The sequence below is a fragment of the Pavona decussata genome, unplaced genomic scaffold (assembly GCF_977016875.1).
Source record: "Pavona decussata unplaced genomic scaffold, jaPavDecu1.1 SCAFFOLD_137, whole genome shotgun sequence".
Classification (NCBI taxonomy): domain Eukaryota; kingdom Metazoa; phylum Cnidaria; class Anthozoa; order Scleractinia; family Agariciidae; genus Pavona; species Pavona decussata.
Genome location: NW_028145550.1, coordinates 2,010,114 through 2,025,930, shown reverse-complemented (window position 1 = coordinate 2,025,930; position 15,817 = coordinate 2,010,114). Strand labels below are relative to the sequence as shown.

At 39.8% G+C, this 15,817-nt stretch overlaps 1 protein-coding gene across 1 annotated transcript; it reads left to right on the top strand.

Annotated features, from left to right (window-relative positions):
• The first annotated feature begins 208 nt into the window (after positions 1-208).
• LOC146467285 (mitogen-activated protein kinase kinase kinase 10-like) lies at positions 209-15,590 on the top strand. Its single transcript, XM_085126053.1, has 9 exons — positions 209-1,118; positions 6,167-6,344; positions 6,926-7,074; positions 7,583-7,758; positions 8,520-8,660; positions 9,293-9,386; positions 10,030-10,155; positions 11,557-11,754; positions 12,462-15,590. The coding sequence occupies exons 1-9, from the start codon at positions 398-400 to the stop codon at positions 13,481-13,483; spliced, it is 2,805 nt and encodes a 934-aa protein (XP_084982179.1). The 5' UTR covers positions 209-397; the 3' UTR covers positions 13,484-15,590.
• The last annotated feature ends 227 nt before the right edge of the window (positions 15,591-15,817 follow it).

The following is a 15,817-nucleotide window of genomic DNA, read 5'->3' as shown; positions in this document are numbered from 1 at the left end:
TGCCGTTATTCCCAATGTAGCACACAGATTTTTATTTTCTCCCTCGCGAATTTAAAATTCAGGGACGTGAGGAAATCCAAAATTTTACGGCCTGTTGTCACGGCAACTTGGTTGGATGTCAACTTCGGTGAGCACGGAAAGTTCAATTCCAACCTTTGTACCAATCAAGCCCCTTATATCAAGCACGTGACGAAACGCAACCGCGCCCGGCCTCTGGTCTTCATCCATTTTGAATTTCAGGATTTTTCAGATGCTGGCCTGACTGTTTATGCGACATGGCTGCAGCGGCGTGCGGCGATTTTCGACGGATTGCGTCGAAGAATCTCCTGTTTGGTTTCTGACTGTGCACATAAGGCGATCTAGAGTCAGTAAATGCCGTTTGGTTTCTTGTTAGCTGATGCAAATGCCTAGCATCACACGATTGCAAAGCGAAGAAATGGAAACTTTCTCGGGGAAGAATGCTTCTTTGACGAAACTTTTAACCGGGGAGTTTTGTACCGCCTTGTACGACTACGATGCTTTAGATGACGACGAACTAACCTTCAAGGCAAGCGATCGGATTGAAGTTCTATCGAAGGAATCCGAAGTAAGCGGCGACGAAGGTTGGTGGGTCGGGCGGATAGAAGGGCAACTGCGAATAGGTTTGTTTCCTTCGAATTATATCACGACTTATGACAAAAGAGCACGTCTGAGCGAACCTTTGGAAATCGATTTCCAAGAAATCGACCTTATAGATGTGACCGGTGTTGGAGCGTTTGGTAAAGTTTATCGAGCAGTTTGGCGGGACGAGGAAGTCGCTGTGAAAGTCGCTCGCACTGAGAACTACCAAGATTACAGCGAAATCGTGGAAGACGTCAAAAAAGAAGCCAAGTTGTTTTCGATTTTCAGGCATCGAAATATTGTCGGTTTGTTTGGAGTTTGTTTGAAGCCACCGAACTTGTGTTTGGTTCTTGAATACGCTCGAGGCGGTGCACTGTCTCGAGTGTTGAGCACTCACGGACGCACAATTCCTCCATCGGTGTTACTGGACTGGGCAATACAGATTGCACGGGGGATGTATTACCTCCACAATGAAGCTCCTTTGAGTATTATCCATAGGGATCTAAAATCTGGCAACAGTAAGTACCCTAAAGTTTGTGTTTAGTTCATTATTGTTGTGAAATTTAAAGCCATAGTGTTTTTCGAATCCATCCTCGCCTGCGCGAAGTGCAGGCGATAATTGTTTTGAATGTGCGAGCATTGACAATCTTTTTTGTGAAAAATTTCATGCCCATTATGTTTTAATGATAATGAGAGCCTTTGGAAATTGTTTTCTGCGAGCTTGATGACGTTTTTTCCTTTCGGAAAAATTGATAAAGCGATATACACCTTGGCAGTTCCTTTGCGTGCTGGGGAATTTTATGTTGGCTTTTGTTTTTAATTTTGGGCCTTTGTTATTCGTCATGAAAACAAAATATTCTTTTGAATACATTTTGAGGTATAGTATTTGTTGATACTTGTATCACGATACCTTTCCATAAAACCTGCAAAGTAAATTACCTGTGATTATAATATTCTTATATTCTTCCATGTCCTTAGACAGGAAGTTAAAAAATTAAGCTTATGTGGGCTACAGTTGTAGCTTAATATGGGATTAAAGAAATAAGTTCCAAGGCTGAACTAGTAAATATTCAAAATAAATAGACAAACATATATAATTCCACGCTATCTTTTGCTGTCATCTAAATTTAACTGACTAGCAATCGGATTATAAAATGTAGATTTTTTATTATTTTGGCGCTGACCGGTGTGTACTTGTCAGAACACAAGTCTCTGAACATGATGTCTCCTCTTGAAATATTCGTTTCGCTAGATTTTATCAGCGATTCGCTTGATGAACAGTCCTTTCGGAAGCAATTGTAGCTATTAATTCTGCACACGTTTCTTTAAAAAAGACTACGTAATGTCAAATAATCCACCTACTCATTTATAAATATGATTTTAAATTTCTTTTGTGTTGAAAACTTCAAAGAGTGGCACAGACGTAGCTTTTGCACTAGTGCAAAGTAAATTCACGTTTCGCTTTGGATGATTTTGATCTTGTGACATAGCATCTCTATTTATTCCTGTTTCTAAAATTTTGTATAAATTGCAGCTGTATTTCTTGGTGTGAAAGCACTATTTACTTGTTTTGTTGAAGTGCAATAATCATTATTTGCTTCACTCACAAGTACAAAAGTTGTCCACTTGTCACACTTTACATAACTATACAGAAAAGACAGTTTCAAAATCGTGTACGTTAAGAGATGAGTTGAAGTCAACACATGCTAAAAATATACAATGCCAGTGTCTTTGGCATGCTGTTAATTGAAGGTGGGTTAGTTTAATCAAAACGTCAAATAAAGAATTAAGTTTTACTTAAATTTGGAAAACAATTAATCTTTATGTAATTATGCATCTTCAGTGCAAAGGACTGCTAAGTTGAAAGTACAAAACAACTTACCTGTAATCATTGGAAATTTTCCCAGCCAGTGAGAACAAAAATGTAAACAGTGACGAGGCAAAGTGAACTTTGAATCTTTCATAAGTTGAGGAGAGTGAAAAATTAACATTAATCTTAGAAGAGACATGTAAGCTGAAGGTCTGAAGAAGCGACCTAACCACAAAACATAATTTTACTTCTAAATGTTTTTTCCTGCTCTAGAATCGTGGAGTGAAACTTATACAAGAACAAAGACAAGTAAAAGCTAGTAAATAAAACCGAAACTCAGAGCATTTTAAAGGCTAAAAGATTCCAAAACAAATTAAATATTTATAACATCATGTTAGCTTCTTTGGGGTATAAAATAATGACCTTTGTTGACGTTATTTAATTCATTCTCGCTAATGAAGTACAGTTAAGTTGAACTAAATTTCCTGGGCAGCTTTTTCAATATTCTTTTAGCCTTATTGAGTTTGAAAATATATTTTTATTTCACAACTTAGAAAGTTTGCATAAAGGTATTGTTTGTAGAATTTTCCAACTTGTGTAGTGATGTTTCCAGATTTTACATTTTTACGCGGGATGCCCTGAGGGGGCATACCGTGTCTTAAAACGGGTCGATTTTTTTTTTTTTTTTTCTTCCTCGTAGCTAAAAATCGGTACATTAATTTATTCATTAAACTCTCCCCTCTCCTACTCGGGATGTAATGTTCTGATTGTCTTCAACAACAGCAGGCCAATCAACATCCATTCTTGTCGCTTTAATCGCGAGGGAGGGGACCCACTCAACCCTGCCGGTGTGACGTCAACGCATCATTTGATATATTTATTAAGGACGGATTAAATTGTCGCGCCATATTGTTAACATGTTCTGGACTCAAGTGTGCCGTTTTCAAACGGAAATTTCACCATTTTGAAGCGGTGAATCGAAAGAATAACTTTTAAGAAGCACCCGACATTTAAAACCGTGGAAATTGGTGAGTTCCTGGCGAAGGAATCGTGCTTTGTTTGACAGTCTTAGACCACGACGCGAGACTAAAAAGAGGTCATTGAAAGCTTACATTATCGTAATGGAATTACACACATTTCCGGTAATAGTCTGAGTCGCGTAACACAAGGTAAATAACGTAACGCGATCGTCGTGACTCAAACTATTCCATTAGCAAGGATAGTTTTATCAATCGGCGAAGCATACAGTTGGAATAAATGAATCAGCCCCAGCATCACGCGTAATGCCAGTATAGCAGGCATCTTGTTGGTGTTAACTTGTAGTGAAGAAACTTTGCAGAATACTATACTGTTTGGGGTAAAAGTCTGACATGTATGTTAAACCCAAAAATAGATGCAAAAGTTGATGTTTTATGTACTAGTGACAAATAATTAGCAGAACCCAACAAGAAAATTTAAGAAAAAATACAAAGTAATGTTGAGAATGATGTATCATTCAGTGAAAGACACAGGGCATACTCAGAAAAAGGAAATCTGAGTGCTCCTATCAGGAGTCGAACCTAACGCCTTCCGATTACTAGTTCGGATGCTCTACCACTGAGCTATAGAAGACTTGTGGGACCTAAGGTCATTAAACTAGGTTCATGGTTCCATTTTCAATGCTAATTTTTGGACCTTTAAAAGACATATTTGTTTAAGCTAACACAGTTTCATCCGTCTGGCTTCTTTAGCTGAATTTTGAGGGGAAGACAATGATTCTGGTTCTGTTCCCTGAAATAATTTCAGGGAATGGAATCCCATCCTGTGAATTTATGAACAGATTTTAGCTTTCTGAAAGTCCTAACTGACCTTATTTTGCACTTACAATGTAAAATAACATTCCTGTCCCTTTGAAAACAAAATTGATTAATTTCCCCATGTTGCAAAAGTTTGAGGTGACTTTCTTCATCAAAGAAAACTTTTTCACAATTGAATATGAACGTTTGAGGCCATTTAAGGACAGTGCCTACTATTGTTACTGCGCATACGTTCTGCGCACCTCGAGATACTCAGATTTCCTATGGGTGGTGCACGCCTGCTAATACAGGAATATTTTTGCGCGGTTTAAAACTATACAGAGAAAATAGAACTTAGCAAATGCTTTTGGTATCTTGAAAGATTGCAAACCATGCATTTTTCAGAGATAATTAAGCTTAAATTTAGGAAAAAATCCCATACATTGCTTTATATTTTGGCACTTTTTAGAGATATTATTACTGAATTATCTCTGAAAAAAGCGTGGCTACCCCCAATTTTCATTTTGGATTCCAATAGGCCTTGCTAAGATCTGCTTTTCCAGCAAAGTCATAAACCGCACAAAAATACTTCGGTATTAGTAGGCACCGTCCTTAAGGTCTTTTGAACAGATATTCCACCAAAAAGAACTGTTAGGTGCCCCCGAAATTAGGTTTGCTGCTTGGGAATAGTCATTAGGTCACAGGCTTTGTACTATGCCAACAGTCAGGTAGTTGTAGACTTTTGCTAACTTGAATATCAGCTTGATGTCAAACCACTCGCTACACTGAGCTACATACATGTAGCTTGATTAGGCACTCACTTGCTCTTGGATTGTGTTCTCAGTAAATTTATTCCAAACTCCCAATAATTCTCAAGCAAATTTTTCCCTTGGAGTATTCAATATGGAGGGGTTTTACCAAGATAATTCTTAACATGTATTTTCTAGTATTCAGTCACTCAAGGTCATCCCAGATGCTCTTTGAACTTGTTAATTTATTGTTGGTCACTGAAGGTCATTCTGTCTCGATTTGCATGACATCTGCCCTTCCAGATCTCTATTTCAATACAACATTACAAAGTTTGTAGAAAAGCAGCCATCTTGATCCTTTTGTAACTCCATATTGTTTTGTCAATCTATTTTTAGTGTCCATTTGGCAACAATAGACGCTAGGTTTAGTTTCCAGAGGGGGGTAATTATTTTTCAAATCAGGCCGTAGCCAGTGCCAAAGTTTCAGTTGCCTTGGTGCCTACATGTACATGAATTAAACTGATTGCAATTTAAAACTAAGGTTTGTTTTGTCTTTGCTGCAATCTATCTGTCTACAGACGTTCTGTAGAAATTTTTTCAGACAATCATTGTTAACACCTGTCTTGCAAATGCTGTAGGGTTAACGTTCATGCCATTCTAGGTTCAACAAACATCAGTTTGCTCGACATGTGTGACCAAGGAATGGAAGATTTCGGGATGATTCCAAAACACTTGATACTTTATAGTTACAGTTCTCCATAGGCTGTCATCTTTGAGCACATAAATAATAGATGACGGGCTGATAAAATATTGCTTGGAGACTTGACTTTTCTTCATTTTTCTGGCTGAAAAACCATGTCTGATTAACTTGATCTTCTCTTCAATGACTTGTAGGACTAACTTGACTTCTCTTTAATGTGACCCAAATTTTCTGCCTATGAGCAAAAAAGATTCAATTGTTTGAATTTCTAGCTACAGTGTAAATTCCTGCAACAGCAGAGCACTCATTTAAGGCCTGTAACTACTACATATGTAGAGCTGTGTTGTGGCTAGCCTACATAGATGTACACTGCAGTAAACCTTGATTTCACATTAATACTGCAGCCTTTAGGTAATAATTCCCTGTTATGGCATGTATTGAATTTGTAACATTTTCTTGGTACATTGTATTGCAGGTTTGAAATTCTCATCTTTTGTCAACCCACTTTGATTGTTGTCCTTGTTATTTTCAGTATTGCTGCTAAATAAAATTGAAGATGGGAATTTCGAAAATGTGTTGAAAATCACGGACTTTGGATTAGCACGGGAGATAGTGACCACGACACGCATGAGTGCGGCAGGAACCTATGCTTGGATGGCACCAGAGGTCATCAGAACAAATACCTTCTCCAAAGCAAGTGATGTTTGGAGGTGGGTATTGTAAAGTGTTAACTTTAAATTGCAATCTTTGGCAAAAATACAGCTGTACGACCAAGGACAGATTAAAATGTAATAGTAATTTTGTTGAAAAGCCAGAGCTCACTTTTAGAGCAACTTTTAGTTGCATTTGACAACTTAGCCGTGCAAATCTGAAAATTGTGTACCCTTCTTTTTGACCTCAACATGTTCATTCTTGTCAGAGCTACATGTACGAGGATGACAGAAGCCACAAGGATTTAATCAATAGGGTTTATATTCATCTTATTTCGCTGATGACACAATTTTGATTCTGTATTTTCTCATTATTCAACATTGCTTATACCCACTGTTGCTGGATTTTGAAGATGTTTCAAATTGCTGGAACATTTTAAGTGTCATGAAAGACAAGTACTGTAGTAGTTTTAATAGACACACAGACATTCATACAGTATGCTTGTTGTCAATATGTCGTATATAACTAAGTTGTGCCATCTAAATGATTGGTTTTGAAAGATGCCAATACTTTTATTTCCTTTCCTTCAGTCACAAGCCACTTTTTGAGTTTTCCCATGGTATTGTTTTCTTTACCTCAGCTTTGGTGTAGTCTTGTGGGAATTGCTGACAGGGCAAGTGCCATACAGGGATGTGGAACCTCTTGCTGTAGCTTATGGTGTTGCAATGAACAGCTTGACATTGCCAATACCAAGCACTTGTCCAGCCTTCTTCAAGGAATTAATGAAAGGTATGAGCGTGTCACAGTGTGCCTGATGTGAAGCAACTTCTAAGACCCAACTGTTGTTTTACATAGTATTAGGAGATGTTAATAATTAAAAAGTCCTCAAATTTGCATTTACACTGTCATGGTGGTACAAGTTTGATTCCTGGAAACTGAGTTAAAATGCAGTGGCCTTGATACCGGTATTATATGTTTTCGTCAGTTTGTTGTTTGTTCTTGTCCTTGCTCCAAGAGGTTTTTCTCCGGGTATTCCGGTTTTCTCCTCTCCTCAAAAACCAACATTTCCAAATTCCGATTTGATCTGGATTGTTGTCAAGCACTTTATCATGAGCCTCTGGCTTGGGAGATTGCGCAAGCACTCCCCATGAATTGTTATTGACATCAAATAAATTACATAACTTTATATCTGGGTGGAAAGAAAATGCCTCTTTGTTGGATCCAAGAAGTTGTTTTCAATGTTACCAAAGTTATAACCCTAATATAGTAACCAGAGTTACCTGTTTTCCTTGTACAGATTGTTGGCAACAGGATCCCCACAAGCGGCCGTCCTTTCAGGGGATTCTTGAAGACCTGGAGGAAATTTCTGACTCATCTTTTGCACAAGATGACCAAAGTTCATTCCGCACCTTACAGGATGGCTGGCAAACAGAAATTGAGCAGATATTTGATGAACTAAAACAGAAAGAAAAGGTAGGAAATTTGGAAAAACCGGTGAGAATTTCCCCCCAAATGGAACAGTAGAATTTTCTAGCGATTTTAATTAATTGTATGGAAAAAACAGTTGTTCTCGTGGGAATCGAATGGAACGGTTCTTTCCGCTGGCAATTTTGGGAAATAAACTGTGCATCTCACCAAGGAGAAGGTTTTGTAATACGGGGTTCGTGCTTCTCCTTGAAGTCCTCAAGAAAAGCTCTGGAATTTAATTGTAGATTTCAAGGGCGCTTGAAAAGCCCTTGAAAAGAAAACAATTTGCTGAAAGTGCTTGAAAATAATGAAAACTCCTTGAAATTTTGTTCGGATGGGAAATAATGTGGGATGGCAACAAAGTAATTCAGGGATTGAGCGCAAATTTCAAAATCGGGGACAGATTATATCCGGGGAAGCTTTTTTAAAGTTGATATTCATGACCAATGAAAACATTTTGAAACAGTGCAAGACAAAGTAACCTTGCTTTGAATACTCCTTGAAAACTCAGTTTTTAGTGCTTGAATACTCCTTGAATTTTATGTCCAAAAACCAGCACGGACTATGGTAATATTCCCGTCATTTCAGTTAAAACGAGAAAAGAGGAATACTCTAAAGTTATTCGTTTTTTTCCGAAAATGTCTAGTAGGAAGGATTAGTTCGTTCATGAATGAAATTATAGAGTGTAACTCAGCAAGTGAAAGCCGTTACGTATTGCAACAAATTTTATTTAGCATAACATTTCACATACATTTGTGTTTCTGCAGGAGTTGTCATCTCGAGAGGATGAGCTGCGACAGCTTCAAATGGCACAGGAGGTACATGCTGAGAGTTTGAAAAAACGAGAAGAAGAACTCGCTCAAAGAGAAATGCTTCTTCTGGGAAGAGAGATCAGCATGCTTATACAGGTATGAACCCCAGTAGAAAAATGGGTATTCTCCTCACAGTTAGCCATACATATCTTATGGTACTACAGTGGAACCCCCTCTATACTGCCACTAACAGGCCATGAGAATTTGGCTGTATTAACGAGGTGGCTGCATTAATGGTGACGGGTCAAAATTTCTTTGCTGGTCTGTCAAGTGACATCACGACAGTTATATCACAATTGCACTTGTGAACAACTGTTATTAAACATCCAGAATGCAGAAACAATTTAATTGAAATGAGGGTACATGTACTGTACATAGTAAGATAAACATAACTCACTTTACAAACAGGAACAAACTGCTTTTCGTTCGTCACTTATCTGTTCTTTAGAATGCAAATTTGGTTTGAGTGGCCATATTAATGAAGTGAATTACATGTTGGGATTTCACAATGTGGCCGTTGGCGGCATTAAGGAGGTGGCAACATTAACAGGATTCTCTTAAAGGAAATGTAAGGTGCCAATTTGCAAGGTGAAGCTTAAATGCTGCATGCTCAACTTAGCATGCTTTAAATCTGAATTTTGTTTTCAAGGGTTTTAAACAACATGTTGAAGCTACAATAATAAAAACGTTTCCTTGGCATGAACATTATTTTCTCTATTTCACTGCAGCAACAAAAGCTAATCAAACCGTCCCCCAAGAAACGAAAAGGACACTTCTTCAAACTTAGGTTTGGAAGTGGGCGGAAAATCAGTGCACCAACGGGTAAGGCAGCAATAATTACCTATTTGTATTTACTTTTAGTTTCTATATTTTGTTTAGCAGTGAGGCAGTGGCAAAGGTTGGGATATCAGTGCTTCTATGTCAAGAACCTAACGTGAAATTCTGAAAATGTTAGTGTGACCTTTGCAATTACAACAGAACACCCCTGGAGTGGACTGTAACCGCGTATACGCCATTGCCATGTAAACTTTTCCAAGTACAATACTGCATTGCTTTAGTTTCATTCCTTTCTGGAATTGTTAAGTACTCTTGCAGTTGAAAAATACTTTTTCTTGGCAAAGATACCTTGCAAAAAGTTTCAAAGAGTGTATTTCCTTAACCAAGCACTTGGTTGTACTTATTTTGCATTGTGTATTTTCTGTTTGCATTTCAACATCAATAAACTGGCTGGAGTTTTGGAGAATTTATTGTCGGTGGCATTAAACATGTAGTAAATTCAAACTTCTCTTTCCCCATACACTCTCGCTAACTGCGCTTCTTTGTGTGGTGGTCATTGATTATTACAATTTCCATGACAACTGTGGGGAAGGGGGGGGGGATGTTCATTTGAAGAAAGGCTCTTAGATGAGGGTAGGTGCGTTATCAAGGAGATATCATAAATTATTTTTGTTGTTGCATTTGTCAGGGTTCCAGCACAGATTCACCATCACATCAGATATCTTTGATTCCAACACATCTCTGGACACGACTTGTGCAACTGGGCCAGCACCACCATCACCAGCAGTTCATCAAAGATTCAGACTACTGTCATGTAAGCTAGATCAAACCTCCTTTGTAAATCACGTGTGATTGTCATGTTGAGGGTACTCCTTAAGGGCGATTTACACAATACGACTTTGTTGCATGCGACAAGCTTACAACAGGCCTACGACACGAATTGTTTTGTGTAAATCAAACCTACAACTCGCTTGCGACTGTCGTCAACTTGCTTACGACTGTCGTCTATGTCACAAAAAATGTACAATGATGAATCGTAGGTATACAATGAAGGCAATGTTGAATAACAAGAGCTGTGTGCGACTTTTTGCGTGATGCCAGCAGCGCGCGCTCTAGAAATCGCATGCGACAGCCGTAAGCAGAAGTTGTACCGTCCAAATCGGCCTTTAGAAGGACAATAATTGTTATTACAGTCAACCTACGTCATGCATAACCAATATTTCCGAGAATAAAACGAACATTTGAATTCCTGTTTGTAATGTCGTCCCTTCTTGTGAAGGTGGGAGCATTTCACTTCACCTTCACTTATCTCTCCTTCCCCGTTTTCAATGTTGGTTTTCAACGGAGATCTATCGTGCATTTTTGGTGGAGCAGGGGGTGGGGGCTAGCGCTCAAAACACCAGCTCTTGAATTTCTTTACAGTGGCCAAGTTACCTCAGTTGTCAAAACCAACTATTTATTTACCACAAGAAACTGACTGTGGTTGTAGCGCTAGTTAATCCTGTGATGTTCCAATCCAAAGTCTGAAAAGTGGACCTCTTACCGTATTTATTCGAATAAGCGCCCACCTTGAATAGCCGCCCACCCTGAAAGCCCAAAACGTTTATAAGTGCCCACCCCACCCCTCTCCAAGTAAAAAAAAAAAAACATCTCTGTACTAGCCCAGCGCGAAGTAAGAGGAGCGTCAGTTGTGTTCCAAAATTGGTTTTAGATACGGTATTCAATGAACTTTTATATTGTTTATATCTTGTTTATGATAGCTTTTGCACTTCGTTTTGTCTTGTTGAAGCGAAATAAACTTGTTATGGCTTGTTTTGCAATTCTCTAAAAATGTCGTCGCTTGCTGAAAATGTTGCGAAAATTATAAGCGCCCACCCTCATGGGCCCAAAATTAAATAGCGCCCAGGACGATTAATTGAATAAATACGGTATGTCACTGTACCTCCACAATAAATTAACAACAGCGGCGTGCAAAGAATTCAAAGTAGTGTCCGATAGCCCGTAGCTAGTGGATTTTGCTATCGGGCTAGTGAATTTTGTACTTAACTTGCCCGACAGGGAAGTGAAGTTTTTGATTAGTTCATATGACAGAAGAACTGTGTAATCAATCCAGCGTATCAAAACGTTTTTGGGGCTGTAAAACTGACTTTCTTTGCCCCCTGATTACAGCAGCGTCTAAACAACGTTGTAAATCCATTCACTGACTTATTTTCAGTTGATGACGCTGGTGAGGTACCCGATGCTGTGCCAATCAGTCCACCGGACAAGAGCAAGAAAATTAGGACATGGGGACCCAGTTCAGTTCACCAGCGAGACCGAGAGAAGAGTAGACGGGTCAAGGCGAGGGACCGCTTTATGGCCGAGAGGTGCAACTCGGTGCCAAACTTGGGCACACAGGTTAATCAACATGCTGGTAAGAATCTGTAAGACTTTAATATGTACCTTGGTTCCATGTAGCCTTCCTCGCAGACGGTCTTTTCGCTCGTCACGCGATCTTTCCTCCCCAACCAGGAAAGATTGCGTGACGAGCCAAAAGAGCGTCTGCGAGGTGAGGGAGGCTAGTTTCCATGGAATGTTCCTGGTTTTTGATAATCTGTGGTTTCCTTTGTCAGTACAGTAGGGAAATTAAGCAACTACGACGGCAACGAAAACGTGACTTGAAAATATCACTTTATTTTATTTGTCCTACTTCGCGATTATTTCAACTCATCCAACTTGTACAAAGACAGTGAACTACAGTCAACTCTCGGCTTGTGGACACCTCCCTATTACGGACACCCCGATAATACGGACAGCAGCTAAATCCACGGCGAGAATGAACTACAGACGTTTGACTGAAGTAAATTCCTGTTATTACAGACTCTCGCTATTAAGGACACTAACTCGTGGTTCCGAGGGTGTCTGCAACAAAGGGGGTTGACTGTACCCAGGAACCAAATTGGTAGACGTGACGTTCGAGTTAAGAGAAAATGAAAAATTCACCGTCGCGTGTGTTCACGTTTTCCACAAAACCTTGAATTTGGTCATTTCACGTTGTTGTTTTACAGAGGACGGCAAAGAAATATACCAACGCGCTGCACACCGCGTTTCCTGTTAAACTATTATTTTCTGTTTCGTTAGGCGTTCCCGGTAAATACACAACAGATAACAGCCCTGTGTCAAGTCCTAAGGCGTCCGTAAAGACGAAATCTAAGCACCGCTGTGAGTTGGCTTTATGCAGTGTAGGCATAATGGCAGCCGCTGTAGCGTTAGGAGCAGACCTTGGAAGGTGTTCTAAGGATTCACGTGCAGAGTTGCGGAGATTATCGTCGAAAACGGACAAACACAAGTCGCCGAACTCACGACGACGACACGAGGTCGGCAATAATCGTCGCTCGTGGTTTAGCTCGGTTTCGACCGAAGACTCTGGTGTCATAAATTCTAATTCGACTGGGCCCGTGACGAACCCGCGCGATCAGGATATCACGGGTAGAGGCCCGAATAAGCGGCCGCTTTCTTCACCAGTTCTTTTGAAGGCGACCTTCTTTCGCGATAGCGAAAGGCCAACTACATTTATAGAGCCGAATTGTGTACGCGGTCGATCTTCGTCAACGACCTCTCCGCCGGTGTCACCAGATCCCCTTGATCAAGAACTTATTGACTTGAGATCCGAGAGACGTGATCGGAGGTCAAAATCTATGGACTCTACTGAACTCAATAGAATTAACATTTCAAATGACAGTATTTCGAACTCGTCCGATAACCTGTCAACCAAGACAGTGGTGAACTGTAAACGGTACTCTCAGGAACTTGCGGAGCTGGAGATATATAAGCTCCCGCCCCCACCCTTCTCGCCCCGGGGAACAAGTTCGCCCCGGCCGGACTCAAATAGCACAGAGCCTCCCCCCGCTACAAGGTTTAGCTTCCCAGTGGCGGAGCCCCAGGGGGCCGCTAGACCCCGCCCCAGGCCCTGGCAGGACAGTCTTAGCCCGTCACCGTCGTCTTCCGATCAAAGTCCAACCAGCGAACAAGATAAACTGACGCTATTGGATGTTCACATGGAGGGAGAATCACATGACAAGACGCAGCCTTTGCTTAAGTCGGACACAGTGATAAAAATGCCTACGTTTGAGGAACTTGAGAAGGAGTTTGGAAACAGATGATGCCTCAAACTAAGGAGCTCTACTTAAAACTAAATCAATATAAATATATTTCTTTTACTCTTTCACTCGCTGTTGTAGTAAGCTTAAAAATGGGTGGTACAATGTCAAAATAATATCAGTTTCGAAAAAATACCCTCAAAATATAAACAGCATGATAATATCTCGCCGTTAATTTCACGTGAGTGGTCATGATTTCCGATATCTAACACAGTTTTCAAACAGCTATCATTTTTTACAGCATACTAAACTGAACAGCGCTATAAAGAACTGCTTTTGGTCACATTTGAGGATTTCATTCTCAGGCTTGAGCCGAGCTCCGATTCTGAGAGAGAAAGGCTCAAAAATGTTTATCCATAAACAAATTTAAAACGAGAGCCGTTTTCGGAAAACGTTGATACATCTTTTTTTTATTCACCCGGCTTCAAATATAACATCACATTTCTTTCAACGAGCACATCCACTCATCGACAATCAAATCCTAGCAGTATGCAGGATGTTTGTCACAAGAACCTAGAATCTAATGGCCTTAACTCCACAAGTCTCCTGTAGCTCAGTGCTAGCCAGTAATCGGAAGTTCATAAGTTCGATCGGATTTTCTTTTTCCCAGTGTAATTGTGTTACTGCCTGAAAAACATTAGTGAAATATTGTCAGGCAATGTCAGGTCCTTCGGTCGCTAGGATACCAAAAACTCGCTTCGGTTTTCTGTCGGCAACCTTTGTTAAGGAGACGAGATTCTGCCGACGATTTTCCGAAGACGGCTCTCGTTTCCCAATAACGCGAACGTACTTTGTAGTGTATGTTTAAGCTGTGTGAGGTGAATTTTTGGAGTGCCGGAAGGAGGGGGAATATTTTTAGTCGTAAGGTAGGCCCAACACTAATCAGACAAAATTATCATACTTTTTTCTTTTTAAAGATTAAGCAATTGGCATGTGTTTTAGTAGCTGTTGATTGAGCTCAGTAAATTCAGTTTTTAAGTCGGTGGAGGTTACCTCAGAGATGTACTCTCCTTTCGGTATTTTACCTTAAAAGCACCACAGTAATTAAGGGTTCATCCACAGCCTTACCTTAAAAAAAGCCTCTTGTACGACAAAGCAAACAGTACCATAGGAATTTGCACTGCTCAATAGCTTTCAATTCAGTGGCTTCCATCGTAGCCCTAATGTTAAGAACCACCTTGCACGTTATGACAAACAGCACCATTGCAAATTAATGCTCGATAATGTCTTTTATATCATGCTTTTAGTTTTTAGTCTGAGGGCTGGTTCACACGTGTGCAACACAAAAACACGTGCAAACGCAAGCGATGTTTACACGTAACCCAGACGCATGCGCAAGGATATAATGCAAGCACGTGAAAAAAAACCCAAGCACAAGGAATTAGAAAATGGAAAAGTTTCCTCTCTGTTCGGTCGCGGTATCTTTTGCGTTTGTTTTATGGTAGTTGACATGTTTGTTCGCTTGTACTTGTGCCCGTGTTTGCGTTACGCCACGCGTCAACCAGCCCTAAAACAACCTTGTATAACAGGAAAACAGGAGGCGTGGTATTTTAGAATCATTTTAAGTCTCATTAACCTAATTTTCATCCACCCAAATTTGGATTTTGTAACATGTGCAAACGTAAATGTCATTTTGACTCATATCGCCAAGCATCAGATTCAAACCCATTTGATTGCTAGTTTTTTTTATCGACCGAATTTTACGATTTTCTTTTTCAAAGAAGTCGTGAAATAACAATGAATTTTTTTGTAACGTTCATTTGTAAAAACGCTAATGCATTTGTTACCGGTGAAATGATAGGTAAATTATTGCTACACGGCGCGAGTGGCTACAAATGTTGCTAATGATGTTATGTATAAATCACGAAGTTTTTTTCTCGTTGAAAAATTTGCGCCGGATTGATGAAATTTTTATTTGTTATTTGTTTCCAAACAGACGTATTTGTAAATGTATTTGGAGCAAATGCTTCGGTCCGGTTCTTCTGCTGAAAGAACCGCAATGATTAGGTATGATGACCGCACCGAATAAGAAAAGACGCAACTAATATATATTAGCAACACAACGATGAATATCCTTCATGGACATTTATTAAAGAAATGAGAAGAACTGGTCAATTGTTTGTCATTAATTGTTGTAATTAATTAATGGGAGGAATTATCATTGAATCCACCTGGGGAACTTGGCTTGTTGTGAAGGTATGCGCAACGGACAAAGAGATCGGGCCTTCCTCCTTGGTACTTTCTACAAGCTGATTCCGAAGGGCCAAAGTGGGGAATACGAGACATGCGCGTAGGCTCCCTAGGGACTTTCCACTGATGAACTCGAGCGCTGTCTTG